General features: G+C 40.9%; 1 protein-coding gene across 2 annotated transcripts in view; it reads left to right on the top strand.

Moving 5' to 3' along the window:
* The window catches only part of GALNT11 (polypeptide N-acetylgalactosaminyltransferase 11), a 53,863-nt gene that overhangs the window by 13,976 nt on the left and 23,940 nt on the right, over nucleotides 1-15,947 (top strand). For both annotated transcript variants that reach the window (XM_082044507.1, XM_082044508.1), the window contains exons 2-5: nucleotides 3,008-3,340; nucleotides 7,092-7,215; nucleotides 9,532-9,698; nucleotides 13,462-13,587. In XM_082044507.1, the coding sequence (XP_081900633.1) occupies nucleotides 3,046-3,340; nucleotides 7,092-7,215; nucleotides 9,532-9,698; nucleotides 13,462-13,587 (712 nt within the window). In that variant the 5' untranslated portion in view covers nucleotides 3,008-3,045. The remainder of the gene's footprint in view (nucleotides 1-3,007; nucleotides 3,341-7,091; nucleotides 7,216-9,531; nucleotides 9,699-13,461; nucleotides 13,588-15,947) is intronic.

The following is a 15,947-nucleotide window of genomic DNA, read 5'->3' as shown; positions in this document are numbered from 1 at the left end:
TCATAGGCAGGGTTTGATTTCTTTCCATTCTGCCTTCAAAAGTAAGTGTCTAACAAAACATTTGGTAATTAAAGAAAATAGTGAGTCTGTATTTTCCTGCCAAATGTATTACCAAATGTCTTGGTTGAATAGCAAGCTACTGAAAGGGCCCAGTTTTCTGCATTGTGGAGGTTCTGTCATTTGATTTAAATGCAGTATTTCAACCTTTGTATCCTTCTAGAAAACTGCGAAACAGTAGAGGAGAGGAAAAGAAGGTGAAACAGTTCTGCTTTAGCAAGGAGCATGTGGAAATATTATGCTCAGGTTTGCATTCGTTGCATTTGTAACAGTACCCAAGTGTGCTTCGAGCCTGGGCAAAGGGCTTTCTGGAGGTGAAGGGTGTACAACAATCTTTTTACTCTGGTAGTTACTAATTTATCCCTTCCTCTTTAATCTGAGTGTGCCTGGTGTCAGTCACAGCAAACTTTAACTTCAGTGTGGCTGAAGCGCCACACAGCAGCAAGGTGGAACTCTGAGGTATCGCAGACATGCAAGAAGCTGGGGAAATACTTAGTCCATGATGATTTCTGCTCTGTATGACTCTCTTCCTACTGTTACCTGAGCCAACAAGGGTTATCTTTGGTTTTCCTGTGCAAGCTACAGTGTAGATATATCCTTAAACAGCTCTGAAATGAGAGAGTTCCTCCTCTGTTATAGTAATTTTATCTTATTAGAACAATTCCATTCCACAATGCAAGTGCATGTGTCATGATGTTAGGATTGTGCGTCTGTGTTACCATAGTGAATGGAAAAACAACTCCAGCAGGTTTCAAGGAGCAGTATATTAAGCTTGGACAAGTCTTACAGCAAATGACCTCCTTGTGGCTGTGCAAAAAAACCCTGGCAAGCACCCAGATCTTCTTTTATGGATAAGTATTAATTGTCTGCAGACTGTCTGGCAAGAAGAATTATTATAATTCGAGGATGTAACTGTTTATCTGATCTTGCTCCTTTGCAGCCTTGCATGCTGTTTTGAGCCTTGCTTTGCCTTGCTGTGATCATTGGCCACAGTTCGCACAGGGAATAAGGCATTGGAGGCTGGTGGTCTGTACCTCTTCCACTGGTAAACCCATTCTGCTGTCTAGAATCGGGGTGGGGGGGGTGGGTGTTAATAATTTCTGCCCCCAGAGCATTTGTTGCCTAATTTCCTGGCCCTGCAGTTAAGTGGCAGGATTTCTGGGTGACAATGTTAAAGAGCCTGTTTCACAGAGCATGACATTCATCTGTGTGCACAGGGTCAGTGTGAGATTGAAACCTCATTTAAGACCTTTTTAAGCTCCTTGGACTTAACTGCTGCATAGATTGTTGCCTTGCAGAAGTGAGGGAGTTTGACGTGGTAAGAGTGATGGGTAAGTTATTTTTGAGGAGGTTTGGGTTTTTTGCTTTATTTTACTTTGCGGATATTTAGTTTTGGAAGGGAGACAATAACCTGCTGCAGTCTGGGAAATGTGAGCTTTAGTTTTGACATGTATTCTTTTTGGATGCAAGTCACTTAAGACTCAGAATTACATTGCCAAAATAAGTGGAATCTTTATAGGTTTCTTCGGGATCATGAACACCTCTGTTTATTAGTTTTCCATATTGAAGGGAATAATCTGTTTGTACTCATAAATGTTGTTGTGATTTGTTCTTTGTCAGGCTGACCTGAACACTTCTGGTAGTTTCCGACTTTTTGAGAAGTCTGAAAAATGCATTCACATAAACCCTTGACTCCTACCCCAATACTTTATTTTCTTAAAACAAGTGGTTTGTTCATTAAAAGGTGATGAAATGTTTTCCTGACTTTCTGTTACTATGCAAAGAATTTGTTGTGGTTAGATAATGATGAATCTAGTTCTTTGAGTTAGGGTTTTTCTCAGTTTAGGGAACTGAGCTGCGTAGTTTTTGGTGGCTAGTTGGTTTTTTTTTTTTTTGAGCCTTTTTTAGATTTGAGAAACTCCAGAAAGTTTACTGGGTTCTCTTGGGCCATAAATAGCATGTTACCACCAGCTTCATATGCTCCACTTGAGGGATTTGCTTACAATAGGAATTTTCAATAGAGCTTGGGGAAGCTGTGTCAGTGGATGGGTGCATAAAGTAAAACTCCAGACGGGGTTGTTTCCTTCCAGCTCTAGGTGAGCATCTCCAGGGAGAACAGAAGCTCTTCTGGAGTCTGCAGACCCTGCAGGAACCCAGTAAATAACATTGGAGCTTTTTGCTCTTTCCCTGCCCTGTCTCTGTTGCCTTTCTTTCTGCAGAGAAGCGTACCTGTAAATGTGACTATCTTGGTGCTGCATGTTGTTAAATTGCACCCCATGGTTTCTGGAATTCGTGGGATGTTCATGATGGCTGTTCTTAAATATGGGGCAAGAAGGACTGAACTACGTAGCTTTCTGAGTCTGTGTTCTCTCATTTCATGCTTTAGGATGGGAACTGAACTACAAAAATGGCCATGTCTGGGCATACTCTTGGGCAGCTGGCTCAAGATGACCCTGCTTGAGCAAAAGGGTTGGATAAAGTGACCTCCAGAGGTCCCTTCCACCCTCAACTATTGAGGCCCCTTCCACCCTCAGCTATTCTGTGGTTCTGTGAAGAATTAATTCCCTGTGTGCAGTATATTTAGTTAAACAGTGGTATGTTTAAATGAATGCAAGCATACGGGAATGTATTGTTGCGGAAGAGAGATCATTATATCACTATTCTGAGGAAAAATGTATCATTTTTACATTTAATTGTGGTGTGTCACTGGGCTCTTAGTGATTGTTTGCTTCATGTTTTAAAGCAGTAGTATCTACATGGATTGTGCAAACTGGTCATGTTTATTTTTTGAGCTGGAAAGTGAAAAGGGATTTAATTCTTAAGGTTTGTGCTTCAAGTTTAAATTCCAAAAATCATTTAATGGAAGAGCAACCCATAGAATGCATTTTCTAATGTATAGACCTTACAAGGTAACAGGCAGCACTCTCAAAATGTGTGTTCTCTCTTTCAGGTAATTGAGAATGGGTCCTCAACGATGCTAAGTCTACAATGGGAAGTGTCACACTTCGCTATTTCTGCTATGGGTGCCTTTTCACATCTGTGACCTGGACGCTTCTGCTCTTTGTTTATTTCAACTTCAGTGAAGAGAACCAATCCTTCAAGAATGTGCCCGTCAAGGGGCTGGAACCTCAGAGGCCGTTTCCAAAAAAATTCTACCCCCGTTTTACACGGGGGTCTGTTCATATACCTGAATTGCAACAGAAAGAGAATAAGATAGGAAATGCTCTTGGAAATCATGTCCAGGATCCAGTTAAGGGGGAGGTAGAATTCTCTCCTGAAATGGGTAAGTGATTTTCAGTGCTGGTGACAAAATTAATAAAACAGTAGAAGAAATGAGATAGTAAGCTTGGTTGGTTTGTTTTTTAAAGGATCTAAGGGAAAATTGTATATTTGAAGCAGTTTTGTTTGTTAAAATGTGGGTGGTACTACTGGCCCTCTTCATTAGGAATTACTTGACGTGTTGTGTTTAATCAAAAATATATTATTCCTAACATTTGCAGCTGTGCTGTGTAAGTGTTAATGGACTGGATTACAGCAAGGTGTCTACCCTCAATGTAGTTCTTGATTTTGGAAGGCTGAGCCTACGCTTGTTTCATATCTTACTCCTCTGCTGACTGGGCTCAAATATATGAACTTTTATTAGCCACAAAGAAACTCCACTCATATGCAGTAATTAAAAGAAGCTTGATAACAACAGACAATGAAGAAGACCCATTGATTTGGAGAATATCCTCGGAGTATTAAATAATCTACAAAAAATATGTGCGGGACAGATTACAATGAAATATTTATTGAGATGACAGCAGTCAGGGCCGAATCCTGCTTACTTTGTACCAACAAAGGTCTGTGTGTTTCATTGGAGCATATTTCATCAATGAGATGATTTGAGTTTGTATTCCACACTAAAATGCTTGTTATATTTAACCGCTTAACAGCTTAATGTCTGCTGTTGTGTTCAGATACGCAAACTGAGGCATGGTCCATGCTGGCCTGCAAACTTGCTTTAATTCTGGAGGAAGATGTTGAGCCTTGTGATACTGGTGTCTGCTGCTTTGGGAATTATGGTGTTACCCCTCCCAGCCAGGAGTTTTATACTCATATATGATTGAGTCCTCTGTCATTATTGTGGATGAATGTTGGACCACCAGCTGCAAGAGTTCATAGAACTTTACCAAACTTCAGTTCATGAGTTGGTCATTAGACCTGTGTAAATATGTAGGAAAAATGCTAATTCATGTTGCCCTGTGGCATTACAAGTGTTTATCAGTTCACTGCAAAAAGCACAAGAGCCAAGTGAGATGAAGACCAGTCCAGAGGTGGCCATTTCTTTCCAACTATTCAGTACTGGCCAGGAAAGAAGTTGGGCTTTTTTAACTGGGAAGTCCCTTGATATTCAAACCAAGTGACTGGTTTGGCTGATGAAAGTCAAGGGCAATTATACTGCCAGGATAAATTCTACATGAATCATCAGAAGACTGCTGGTTCTCTGTTAGAATTAGATCAGGTGCTGCAGGAAAGGGCTAGCATAGGGCAGTGATAAATACATAAACCAAAAAATAAAAAGAAGTTGGGCATATGACAGCCAGATACAAACTGTCATCTGGTAGGGCAATTTGTCTTTTTTTTTTTAATCTGGGAGAGCCACATAACACTGAAGTAAAGCCTAAACTGATGTTTGATTGCAAAGCCCTTGTTTTCCAAGGGGTTTTATCTGCTGTTTGTACTGAAATCTTTCAGACGTTTTGCATGCATTTTGGATATTGTTCTTCCTGAGAATGTTTTAAAAATGTTAGCACTGCTTGTCTATATTCAGAAGATCAGGAAAAAAGTAGTCAGTGGTTGGTTATGGACAGACTGTAGAATGAAATATTTGGTAAGTGGTTCTTAAGGTTGTGCTTTGCATGTTTTAAGGTGACCCAGTGGCACAGTGTTACTGCGGCACTGAGTATTCAAGCATTATGTGACTGAGGCAGGTGTCTGAACTGACAGGCTGGAAACCTGACTTTGGAAATGTCTGTGATTCAAAGGAGGACCAACTGCTGCCAGAAGAGCAGCATTGCCACGGTGAACAAACCTTGTTCCTGCCTGTGGGATGCAACATATCCACAGTGAGAGCACTTATCCGTGAGCATGGTAGTGTCAATCACCCCACAAGATACTCTGTGTGGGTGTATCCCTTGTCTTTTCCAGATATCTCTGTACCCAGCACTTGGTCCTGCACAAATGCCAAGGCACCTGCTCCTGAGGTGTCTGATGGTGCAGCTGCGCTGCCACTGCTGTGCTCAAGACTAAAAGCGATGGGGTGGGAAATGTAAATGCACAGAATTCCCTCTAGAAGGTCAACTTGTACCTGTAGGTCGACTTTGTTGCTGAAACACAACTGGTACTGACACTGCTGTGCTCCAAAGGCAAACCAGGAGTGTTTATTTGGAAAGGAAGAAAGCTTCAAAACATTTTTGATCACCTTTTCTTCTGTTTTGCTTTTTAACCCATCTTGTTTTCTCTGGCTTTGAGCTCAGCTGGCTTTTGCATAGCTGTTGAAAACTAGAGGACATGAGGCATGAAGAGAGCCTGAGAGGACTGGTTTTTTTTCTGCCTTACAGAGAAGGCTAAGGGGTGAGATTTTATTGCTGTCAACAGCAACTTAATGGGACACTGTAGGGAAGATGGAGCCAGACTCTTTTCTGAGGTGTATGGGATTATGAGAAGAGGAGATTTCTGTTAGATAAGAGGAAAAACATTTTCTATGAGATGGTGGCAAATGCTTGAACAGGGACATGAGGTTGTAGAATCTCCACCCTTGGAGATAGAGGAGACTTTCAAAACCTAACTGGACCCATTCTGAACAACCTAATCTAGTTGGACCTGCTCTGAGCAGGGTATTAGACCAGATGGCCCTTCCAACCTGAATTAGTCTGATTCTACGAAACCTGTTTTTCTGGATGTATGGTAGCATGTGAATGAGGAACCCCCTTGTTTGTCATTTTCTGCAGATTTTGAACCATATGGAGATGATAGGCAGGGAGGAAGGAGAGAGATTACATGATTCCTGCTCACTTTTTGTGCTGAAATTTCAGTGAAATTGCCTCTGTAGCTTGATAATAGCTGGTGAGGACATATGCGTCTCATTCTGTGCAGCCAGAATAAAACGTCGTTGTTCCACTACCTGAACTGCTGCAGAAGTGGCTACCAGATACGAGTGGTGGCTACCGCTTCCCTTCTCTCCCTCCTTTTTCTCTGTGGGATAGTTGAGTGAAGCACCGTAATACTTTGTTTTTATTCACACTGGTGAGTATACGGCTCAGTGGGAGAGAAGCCTGTGGCACTGAGTGAAGGCAGGCAGGATGGTATTGAGGATTTCAACCTTGGCCTCTCGCACTGTACTTATTTATACCAGCAATTGCTGCCTCTGCCATGCTCAGCAACAGTTGATGCTTCTGCTAAAATAGTCAATGGAGAAACAGCTCCGTTGCAATTTTACTTGCTGTCAAAGTTCCAGGTGATATAAACAAGAAGTTCAGAGTTTTTTTCATAGCTATTTTTATGTTACTGCAGACTTGTGAAAACTGCATAAAACTGGAGCTGCTGTTGTGAGGGGGTTTTCTACCATTGTAAATGTATTTTCTCTCTAAAATCCCATTATAGACCCTTCATCTATATGGATAGACACTGATGCATTGTGTGCTCAAGTCTATGCTCTGTTGCTTGTTTGATGTGGATTTTTAGGTGGTGCTAAGAGTTAAGAGGCCATTTAAGTGAAGGAAGTGTGTCTGGTAAGGCAATAAACACAATGGAACCATCAGTCTTTGGAGAATTATTTCATTTTATTACAGCTGCCACTGCTATTCCTAAGTCCTACATATTTGTGAGGGGTAACAAAAATAGTTGCACAAAAACAGACTTTGTAAAACCAGAAGGATTTTTGAAGAGCATAATGGGTCTCAAGGGAGGTTAAAGCATACATTTCCATCCTTGACTGTTCCCAAAGGATATTTTTGAGCCTGTTAACTGATCCTGGCATGTTTCTTTTGCAGGAATGATTTTTAATGAGGAAGATCAAGAAGTGAGGGACTTGGGCTATCAGAAGCATGCTTTCAATATGCTTATCAGTAATCGGCTGGGATACCACAGGGAGGTGCCTGATACAAGAGATGTGAAGTATGTACTAATTTTTGGTGAGAACGTGGTAAAATTTCATGTGCTCAGGGACTTGTTACTTGCATTATACCTGATGTAGCATTTAGCATTTTTGATATTAAAGGGCAACAAAGATGATTAAGGGAGTGGAGCATCTCCCTTATTGGGCTCTTGAGCTTGGAGAAGAGGAGACTGAGGGGTGACCTCATTAATGTTTACAGATATATAAAGGGTGAGTGTCAGGAGGATGGAGCCAGGCTCTTCTCGGTGACAACCAATGATAGGACAAGGGGTAATGGGTTCAAACTGGAACACAGGAGGTTCCACTTAAATATGAGAAGAAACTTCTTCCCAGTGAGGGTGCCAGAGCCTGGCCCAGGCTGCCCAGGGAGGTTGTGGAGTCTCCTTCTCTGCAGACATTCCAACCTGCCTGGACACCTTCCTGTGTAACCTCATCTGGGTGTTCCTGCTCCATGGGGGGATTGGACTGGATGAGCTTTTGAGGTCCCTTCCAATCCCTGACATTCTGTGATTCTGTGATTACATTTCTGTTGGGTACTCTTTCAGCCTTCTGTGTGGCTGAAGGCAGATTTTTCAGCTATTTAAACAGAAGTGCTTGAGGTTAGGATTTTCTTTCTTTGGTCTCTTCTGTCTTTTTGACTGAATGCTGTTTCTGGAGATCTAATTTTTTTGCCAGCTGGAACGGTATGTGAAAGGTAAAGCCCCACAGAAACCAGGCTCCATGAAAAAAGAAAGACCGCTACCCCTGAAAGCAAAGTTTTTTTCCGAATTCTTAATTCACTTTAAGAATGCTTAATAAAGAAACAGATTAGAGATACAATTATTCAAACTTTTATCCTGTTAATTTTTGTGAGTAGTAGGATTGGCAGACAGCTATTTGGATAGAAACAAGATTCTGAAAATAATACTTTAAATGAAAGTTGGTGTGGAAAAGTCCTAAGAATCAAACTTTCTTTTCAGCAATACTTAGGATTACACATCCTGTGTCTCTTTCATCTCGCACCTGTGTACTCAGTTACTTAAAACATTCTACAATATTTTTGAAGCTTCATTTTGAGACACTCAGTACTGTAACTACCAGAAGAGATGTTATAATTGTGTTTGGTACCTTTGAAAGATGAACATTAAATGTTCCGGTGCCCAGGTTAATGAGACTTTCGCCTTATGTACCATTTCACATTTGTTGTAAGCCTACCGAGGGGAAGATAGATAAATGACTGATGACAAAGTCTCTCTGTTTGTTAGAGGCCTTGCTTGGTATCTGGATTGCACTGCTCTGAATACTTTCTGTTAAAAAGCAGATTTTTTTTCTGTGTTCTGTCTGCATATGGGAAAAAAAATCCCACCACTATAACAACAACAAAAAACCCCCAATGTTTAATTGAAAAATAAATAAAACTGCATCTGTTTTTCTAGTGGTTTCTCTGGTGTGGGTAAATGTAATGACTCATACTTGCTGAAATGTCTCTCCCAAGGCTGAGTTCATTCCAAGTCAATGAAGACTTTTCTTGTGTACTTCTGGGTTTTCATTTGTAGTTTCTTATTTTGATTGGATTCCCTCATGCCTGACATCTTCAAATGGCGTTAATCTGCGATACTGTACCCTGCTAGAAGTATGGACGAAATTCAAAAATAAGGTGAAAGAATGAATGATCTTCTGCTTTGAGTGGGATTCAGCTTGCAGTTTAAAATGCTGAAATTTAGATAGCTGCATGTTAGTCAACGCAGTTAATGGAGCATGCAGAGCTCTTCAGCTGACAAAATGCACTTGTCAACCTTAGGGTGAGCTGAACACTGTCTGAACTCCGCTGACAGCAGGAACTAGACTTATGTGTCTTAATCTGCAGACTGAATCCCAGCCTTGGTTGTCTGAATAGGTGTTTAGCACCATTGGAGGTATTCTGGGATATCCAGCCTAGTCTCCAGCAGCTGGCCGTTAAAACTGTGGGGTTTTGGTAGGCCTCATGTCATATTTGTTATTCCTGTACATGGCTGAGCTACCTGAGGGTACTAGACAGTTTTGACAGCTGAAACAAGCCCTTAATGATTTCTTTATGTCTTGAGGATCTGTGATTCTTACTCCCACCCAAGTTCATAATATCCTTTGTTTTCTAAAAAGTAGCAATGTTAATTATGTCTGTATTATATGGAGAGTAGTTTACTATGCTGGGCCTTACTACAGATGTTGTACGCCTGGGCTCTTTGTGTTCAAGTTAGGACTTCTTCCTACACATCACTTGTTATGTATGAAGTTTCACTAGTGATCTAGCCCTTTGGAAATCCCACTGAAAATAATGACTGTATTTCTGTTTGCAGATGTAGAGAGAAGTCCTACCCTTCTGATCTGCCGTCTGCCAGTGTTATCATCTGTTTCTACAACGAAGCGCTTTCTGCCCTGCTTCGCACGGTGCACAGTGTCCTGGACCGCACTCCTGCGCACCTTCTGCATGAAATAATTTTGGTGGATGACAACAGTGAATTAGGTGAGAGAACCTTTCAGTAATATTTCGATCGATGCTTATGCTTCTTGACCTTTCTGTCTCTTCCTGTGCTTTATTGACCGATCATTATAAAAATGTGGAAGCCATGATGTGAAACCAATTTGTACTGCAGTCTATCTCCAAAAAATGCCAGCTCGTACAGCTGCGTGATGTTCTGAGAAACCCAAGATGACATCCACTCTGACACCAGTGCCATTTTACTGATGAGATTTGTACCATACAGACTGGGACATTCCAAAACAGGTTTTGAAACTAATAAATGAGGAGTGTATATTTGCAGAGGGGGTGATTAAGCAGTTTATAATTTAGCTGTTTTTAACAGTAGCTTGCTTGGGATGTTCTGGTGCTCAGAGCAGATTATGCTGATCTTTTCAGAAACTTTGTGTGTCAATACGAACTGAATGCATCTGAAAGGAACCGAATGCAGCTGTGGTCTTGCACATAGCTGATGTGGCACTGTGCAAACAGCGCGTCAGAGTTTTTTGTACTTGCTGGGCGTTCGGGACTGGTGGTGAGCTGGGATCAGAGCTCAGCCTGTGCTGGAGGGCTCTGCCTGGCTCTCTCACAGCCTCTTGTGGCCACCCTGGGAGCAGCCAGCCCTGGCTCTTGGTGGAGGGGCCCAGCAGGGGTAAACCTTGCAGAATTGCTTTACTGGTGATGACAGATTGATGCTTCGGCATTTTTCTCTCAAACGATGGACAAGGCAAAGACAGACATGCAATTCAAGCGTTTGGGCACTTCAAAAGCAAAATGCCTGGTGAGGAATGTGTTAGCGTAGCAGACCTTGCAAGTGGGACTGTGCACATTCTCTGCTCACCCCTGTACAAGTCCACAACTTTTTGCGTTTTTTTAAATGATTTTTACTTTTTGAGGGGCATATAATTAGCTCCCTTGAACTCATCATTTGGTTTCTGTGTTAAAGTTTCTCTTGATCTAAGAGACTGATTAGAAATGTATAATGTAGAATGAAATTCTCTCGTTATGCAGCAAGTTCATTTCTCTGAGGTCAAATCAAATGTTAAGATACAGGAGAGAATGAAGATCAAACACTGTCCCTTGCTGATGCATAATATTCTGTTTTGTGTTTTGGAAGTGATATGTTCTCTTTGCTACAAAGTGTCTTGTGGAATTTGTTGTTTTAAAGTTTCATAACTGTAGTATTCAGGACTAAGCTTACTTCAAAACTCAGTCTTTGGAACACGGTAGCACATTTAGTTAATGCCCGTGTTTAGGCAGTAATACTATCACCCTTCTGGTCTGTTGCTAATTCAGAGGCCAAATTAGGTTCAAAACATTGAAGTAGCTACTTTTGCCTTTGTGACTTCAAATGAACATGATTTGAAGCTGGAGATGGGAGGAGATATTGTTATACAGAGAATTACTTCTCTCGATGACGATGTACTACTGGTTTGCACTGCTGCTTAATTTTAATGAATGGAGTTTCACTGCTGAAGAAAAGCAAAGCTGCTTTAGTGACTGAGGAAAACAAAGACTTCGGCTGTGCCATGGATCTCATGTGAGCTTCAGCAAATCACTTAAACTCTATGTGTCTTTGATTTTTTAATTTGTTTTCTGTAATTACATATTTCCTGAAAAGATATCTTAGCTGAAATTCTGCCTATTTCTACAGCTTTAAATATAGGAGCTCTACTGCACATCAGTGCTGTTGTGCAGAACTTGGGTTTTTGCATCTGATTTGGCCTCAAAAAGCTTCTTACACTCAATCCTGCACAGTCTTACTAGCTAAGCAACTCAACCGAGCCCACTGTTAGAGTTTTCTTTGCTGCAAGGCAGGATTTCTTTTTCTAGTACGTCATCTTTCTTCCTGATTTAGGCTTTGCCTGTTGTGGAACAGCCTACAGGTCATGTTGAAAACTGTCACTGGAGGTTTTATTCTACATAGAAGAAGAGGTTGAAGAACAGATGTTTTCAGATGTTTGCACATGCCATTGGACATGCAAAACTATTTCCTCTTGTATGTCCTTTCCTGCAGCATTATCTGCCCTAAGTGCTGAGTTTAGTAACTGACCTTTTCTGCTTTGTGCTATCCCTCTGTTTTCTGCAGTTGTACGCTGTCTTTCCCTTGCATGATACATCGAGTGAAGAATGATTCAAGCACTGGTTTATTTTAGATTTCAAATCCTTCTGTCCTACTTAATTATTTCATTTGGGTAGCATCCTAGAGATGACTTTATTTCATGAACTTTCGAGGAGACTTTCTTAAAATCTTTCCTATTGTCTCTAGCATATTATGTCACATTCAAGACCAAGGGAGAGAATTCCTGTGGCCCAGATGAATCCAGTCTGCATCTCTCCAGAGACTTTTCTTTGTCCTAGAATATTCTCTACCACCATGTTTACTCTGTGGTACCTTCTAATTCTTGATCAATGATGCCGCCTTGCGGCACAAAGGCTGAGGTCTCAACATCTGGAGTTGCTTCTGGGAATCTCCTTTTCAGTCTTCCTGCCTGAAAGTTCTCGTACTCCCTGAAGGTTATAGCTCTGGCTTCCACATATGTTCCTTTGGCATTTAATCTTGTTAACAGCAACTTTAATGTTTGAACTGAGATTCATCAGCATAATAATATTTATTTTTGCAGATCCTGTGTTGAAAGTCTGTCTGCCTCTCTGTACCAAGGTTCTCTATGTAATCTCAGCTGGCTTTTTGTTGTTCTCCCTCATTTTATATTCCTCTTTATTTCACCATAAGTTTATGAACTCGTGTTTTTCCATTACTTCAGTCTTAATATGTCTATCTTCTCTTCAGTGGTCTTGCTTTAATGTTAGAAACCACTGTCCTCAGCTAAAAAAAATATGATTGTTACTGTTAAAATTGCTGTTGATGTTAGTTAAGTTACAGTAGTGCCTATAGATTTCAGTGGATTTTGCTCTTCTTCCAAAGCACATACTTGCCAGAAGTGTCTTTGATCCTTTTGGATTTTAGAAAAGCAACCACCCGTGAGTGAATTTTACTTTATATCTGCCGCAGTATCAGCTGAGCAGGTACAGATAATGAAAGGTGTCTTCATGCTGCTTCTTAAAGGTGTCAGTGTTTGCCTTAGTGTATGGAACATAGTGCTTTAAATCACTTGCCAGTGTGTAAGGGCTTTTATTACTTGTGCTGCAAATGACAGTCACCCTGAGATGAATTTGGAAATGCTATTTCTTTGTGTGGTGCCTTTTATTGTATCTGTTTTTTTAGCAGCAGTAATTCCTTTTAGCATAGAATCTAGTAGTTCAAGTTAACTGGAGTCATATTGTACTAAAGGCTTTGCAAACAGAACTCAAAGATAACAATCCAGTCTGTATTCAGGAAACCAAGGCTAAGAACAAAAGGTGAGACAGTGGCAGTGCATAAAAAGTTAGTTGGGAAAATATAAGTAGATGTTTCTGAGCAGGAGCACACCCTGTGGAAGGCCCAGTCGCGTGGTCCATCACCCTCTTTGGCGCAGGGTGCGTATCTGCTTTCTCCGTGTGGATTTCCACAATGTAGCAGGGAAAAGTAAGGCAGATAATAGGAAAATGTGCCAATAAAACAACAAAAAAAGGCCACAGGAATTGGTGGGCGGGTGTAGGATGTGGGAAGACTGACTGTCCTTTTGATACCCTTGGTTTGAAGCTGTGCTGTGTTGGAGGAGCTTTTTGGTCAAGTTTTGGCTGGTTTTGAGTTGAACATCTTGGGGCTTGTAGCAAAACTTTCACAATTTCCATCCTGTTGTTGAACTTGTGTTTTTCCCTTTCTCAGCTGACTTGAAGAAAGACTTGGATGAATATGTTAAAACTCAGCTTCCAAAAACCACAAAATTGGTAAGAAATGAGAAGCGGGAAGGTTTGATTCGAGGAAGGATGATTGGAGCCTCTCATGCCACAGGTAACCTTTCTTGTTTCTCTTTTCTTTGCGTACTTTGCCCATGTGTTAATTGGGTGACTTTTCTTTCTGTAGTGCAGCTCTTTCATATGTTGAATATTTGACCTGTGGTTGCTTTAGGTGAGGGCTCTGCGTGTCATGCTGTGTTCTGAGCTACACAACTTAGTGCAGGGGAAGAAAGATTTGGGATAATGCTGTCTTAGGCAAGAGACCTTTTAGCAATTATTTCAGAAGATCAATGACTTTGAAATGAGTTAATTGCATTGATCTTTGGCTGTTATATTAAAAACAGCTACAAAAAGTGTCTTCAGTGATACCTGTATAATGATAATCGGCGACCTTAACTACCATTACCCGTGGATTTACATGTTTACATCATGCAGTTGACCATGATCTCTGTAAAGCTTTCTCCAGGATTACCTCAAAGCTTTACTGAATTAGTCCCCACCTGGGGTTTTTCCTCTTGCTCAATGAGAAGGAAGCAAGGAGGACTTGGTACTTGCTTATATGTAAATAAAGAGTAGATATGATAAATCCACTGTTTTTATAGTTTGTAATTAACTTCAGGAAATCTATGCCGTGTAAGAGAGGGGAGACATTTTTTTCAAGTCACCCACACAGTGACTTCACAAATTTGGAGCTGAATTTAAGTGTGTTTTAAACCTTCTCCAAACTGTTGATTTTTTTCCTTGCTGTGGCAGTTTACTTTTGATAAAACGAGTTGGGTTTTTTTTTGAATGGGGCAGTGAAATACTAAAACAAAACCAGTAATTGACAAAATATAGTGAGGCAATGTAGAGTTTTCCCTGTTCCTGCCCTGAAAGTCTGTTGCCTTGGGAATATCTCCATCTGCGCCAGGTATTGTGGTCGCAGAATATTTTCTGCATGTTTCATGTGAAAACTACCACTCTAAAATGACAATCTTCTTCCTTATTAACATACACACTAATCTCGCTTCTAATTCACCCATCTAATTCTAGTATTTCTCATACAAGCTTTTCTGTTGTTGCAGTGAGTGTTAATTGGGAAAACTATGTTTGGTGCTTTATGTACACTGTGTGCCTTTTATCATAATATGCTCCCCAGTTAAATTCTTTGGTGTCTGGGAAAGTATGTGCTACTCTCTCAGATAATTTTGAGTGGCAGATAAAGTCTCTTAATTGGTGTTTACTCATTAGCATTGTAATGGCATAACCCAGAGAGAAAATCGTGCTTGCGGTTTCCAAGCTGTGCTAGGATTCATTTGAGTCAGTGCAATTTAAAGTCATTTTATTGCTTTGTTTTTGAGCTGCCAGAGTCTGTGTGGTGTGGGGGTTTTTTTGTTGGTTTTGTTGGGTTTTGTGTGTGTGTGTTTTGGTGGTTTGCTTGTTTTTTTTTCTTTTTCCTCTCCTCAGTCAAATGCTGTCTGTTGTTAATGGGTGACTCGTTATATTTGTACGTTTCTAAGTTGTTTTCTTTAAAACTCTTTCCTGTCTTTTCCACATTATTCTAGTGTTACATGAAATTTGTTGTGTCATAAAAATTCAGATGACTTTTTAGATCAGCTGAGCCTGAAGGTCTCTCATGGATCAAACTGTCCTCTCTGACCATTGCAAATCATCCCCATGTAAACTGATGGGATTGGAGTGTTGCTTGGTCTAATAATGCTGAATTTGGCTTTGTCCATTTAGGGCATTCACTCTTCTTTTTAACTGCTAGGAATCGCAAATGTAGGAGTAGTTACATTCATACAGTCCTGAAATTACATTCAGCCCTTTGAAGGCAACTGCAACGCTGATGTGTCCCCGGTGAAAATGAGTTGGACACCCCAGAGCTAATGAAATAGGGAGATGCTCTGTATTCATTTTTATTCAGGAGCCGAAAAATCGTGGCTTGTATCATGGCTGAATGCAGATTAATTCATCAGAATGGCTTCATTTAAAATCCCCAGATTTTAGGTGCAACAGTGACTGGATGGATGCTGAAGTGCGACATAAGGGAGCCCAAGGTGATTACAGTCAGTGGACAAAACCAACTTTGTTATAGAGATGATTCATCCAGCCCCATATCCATCCTCTTGGGCTCAGGAGCCGCTCTGCAACAGCCCAAGTGCCTGACTGAGCGCTGCTCTGGGGACGTTTCATTTAAAGTACAGCAGCTTTGCTGAAGTGGGCTAGAACATTTGATGACTATAAAACCCTGTTAAAGAAGTGCAAATCGTGGCCCTCTTGAGCAATTAATGGCTAAATGTGAACAGCCAGGATCTACCTCCTGCATTTGTGACTGAGCTAATCCCTGTGCAGTCCCTGCTTTGTCAGTGTTTGAGTGCAGACAGTGTTTTGCCTCTGTTACACAGGCTGCTGAGGATGCTGCCGATATAATTG

Source organism: Streptopelia decaocto (genome assembly GCF_964273445.1).
Source record: "Streptopelia decaocto genome assembly, chromosome: 2".
In the NCBI taxonomy this organism is placed as follows: Eukaryota; Metazoa; Chordata; class Aves; order Columbiformes; family Columbidae; genus Streptopelia; species Streptopelia decaocto.
This window is presented reverse-complemented; position numbering and strand designations above follow the sequence as displayed.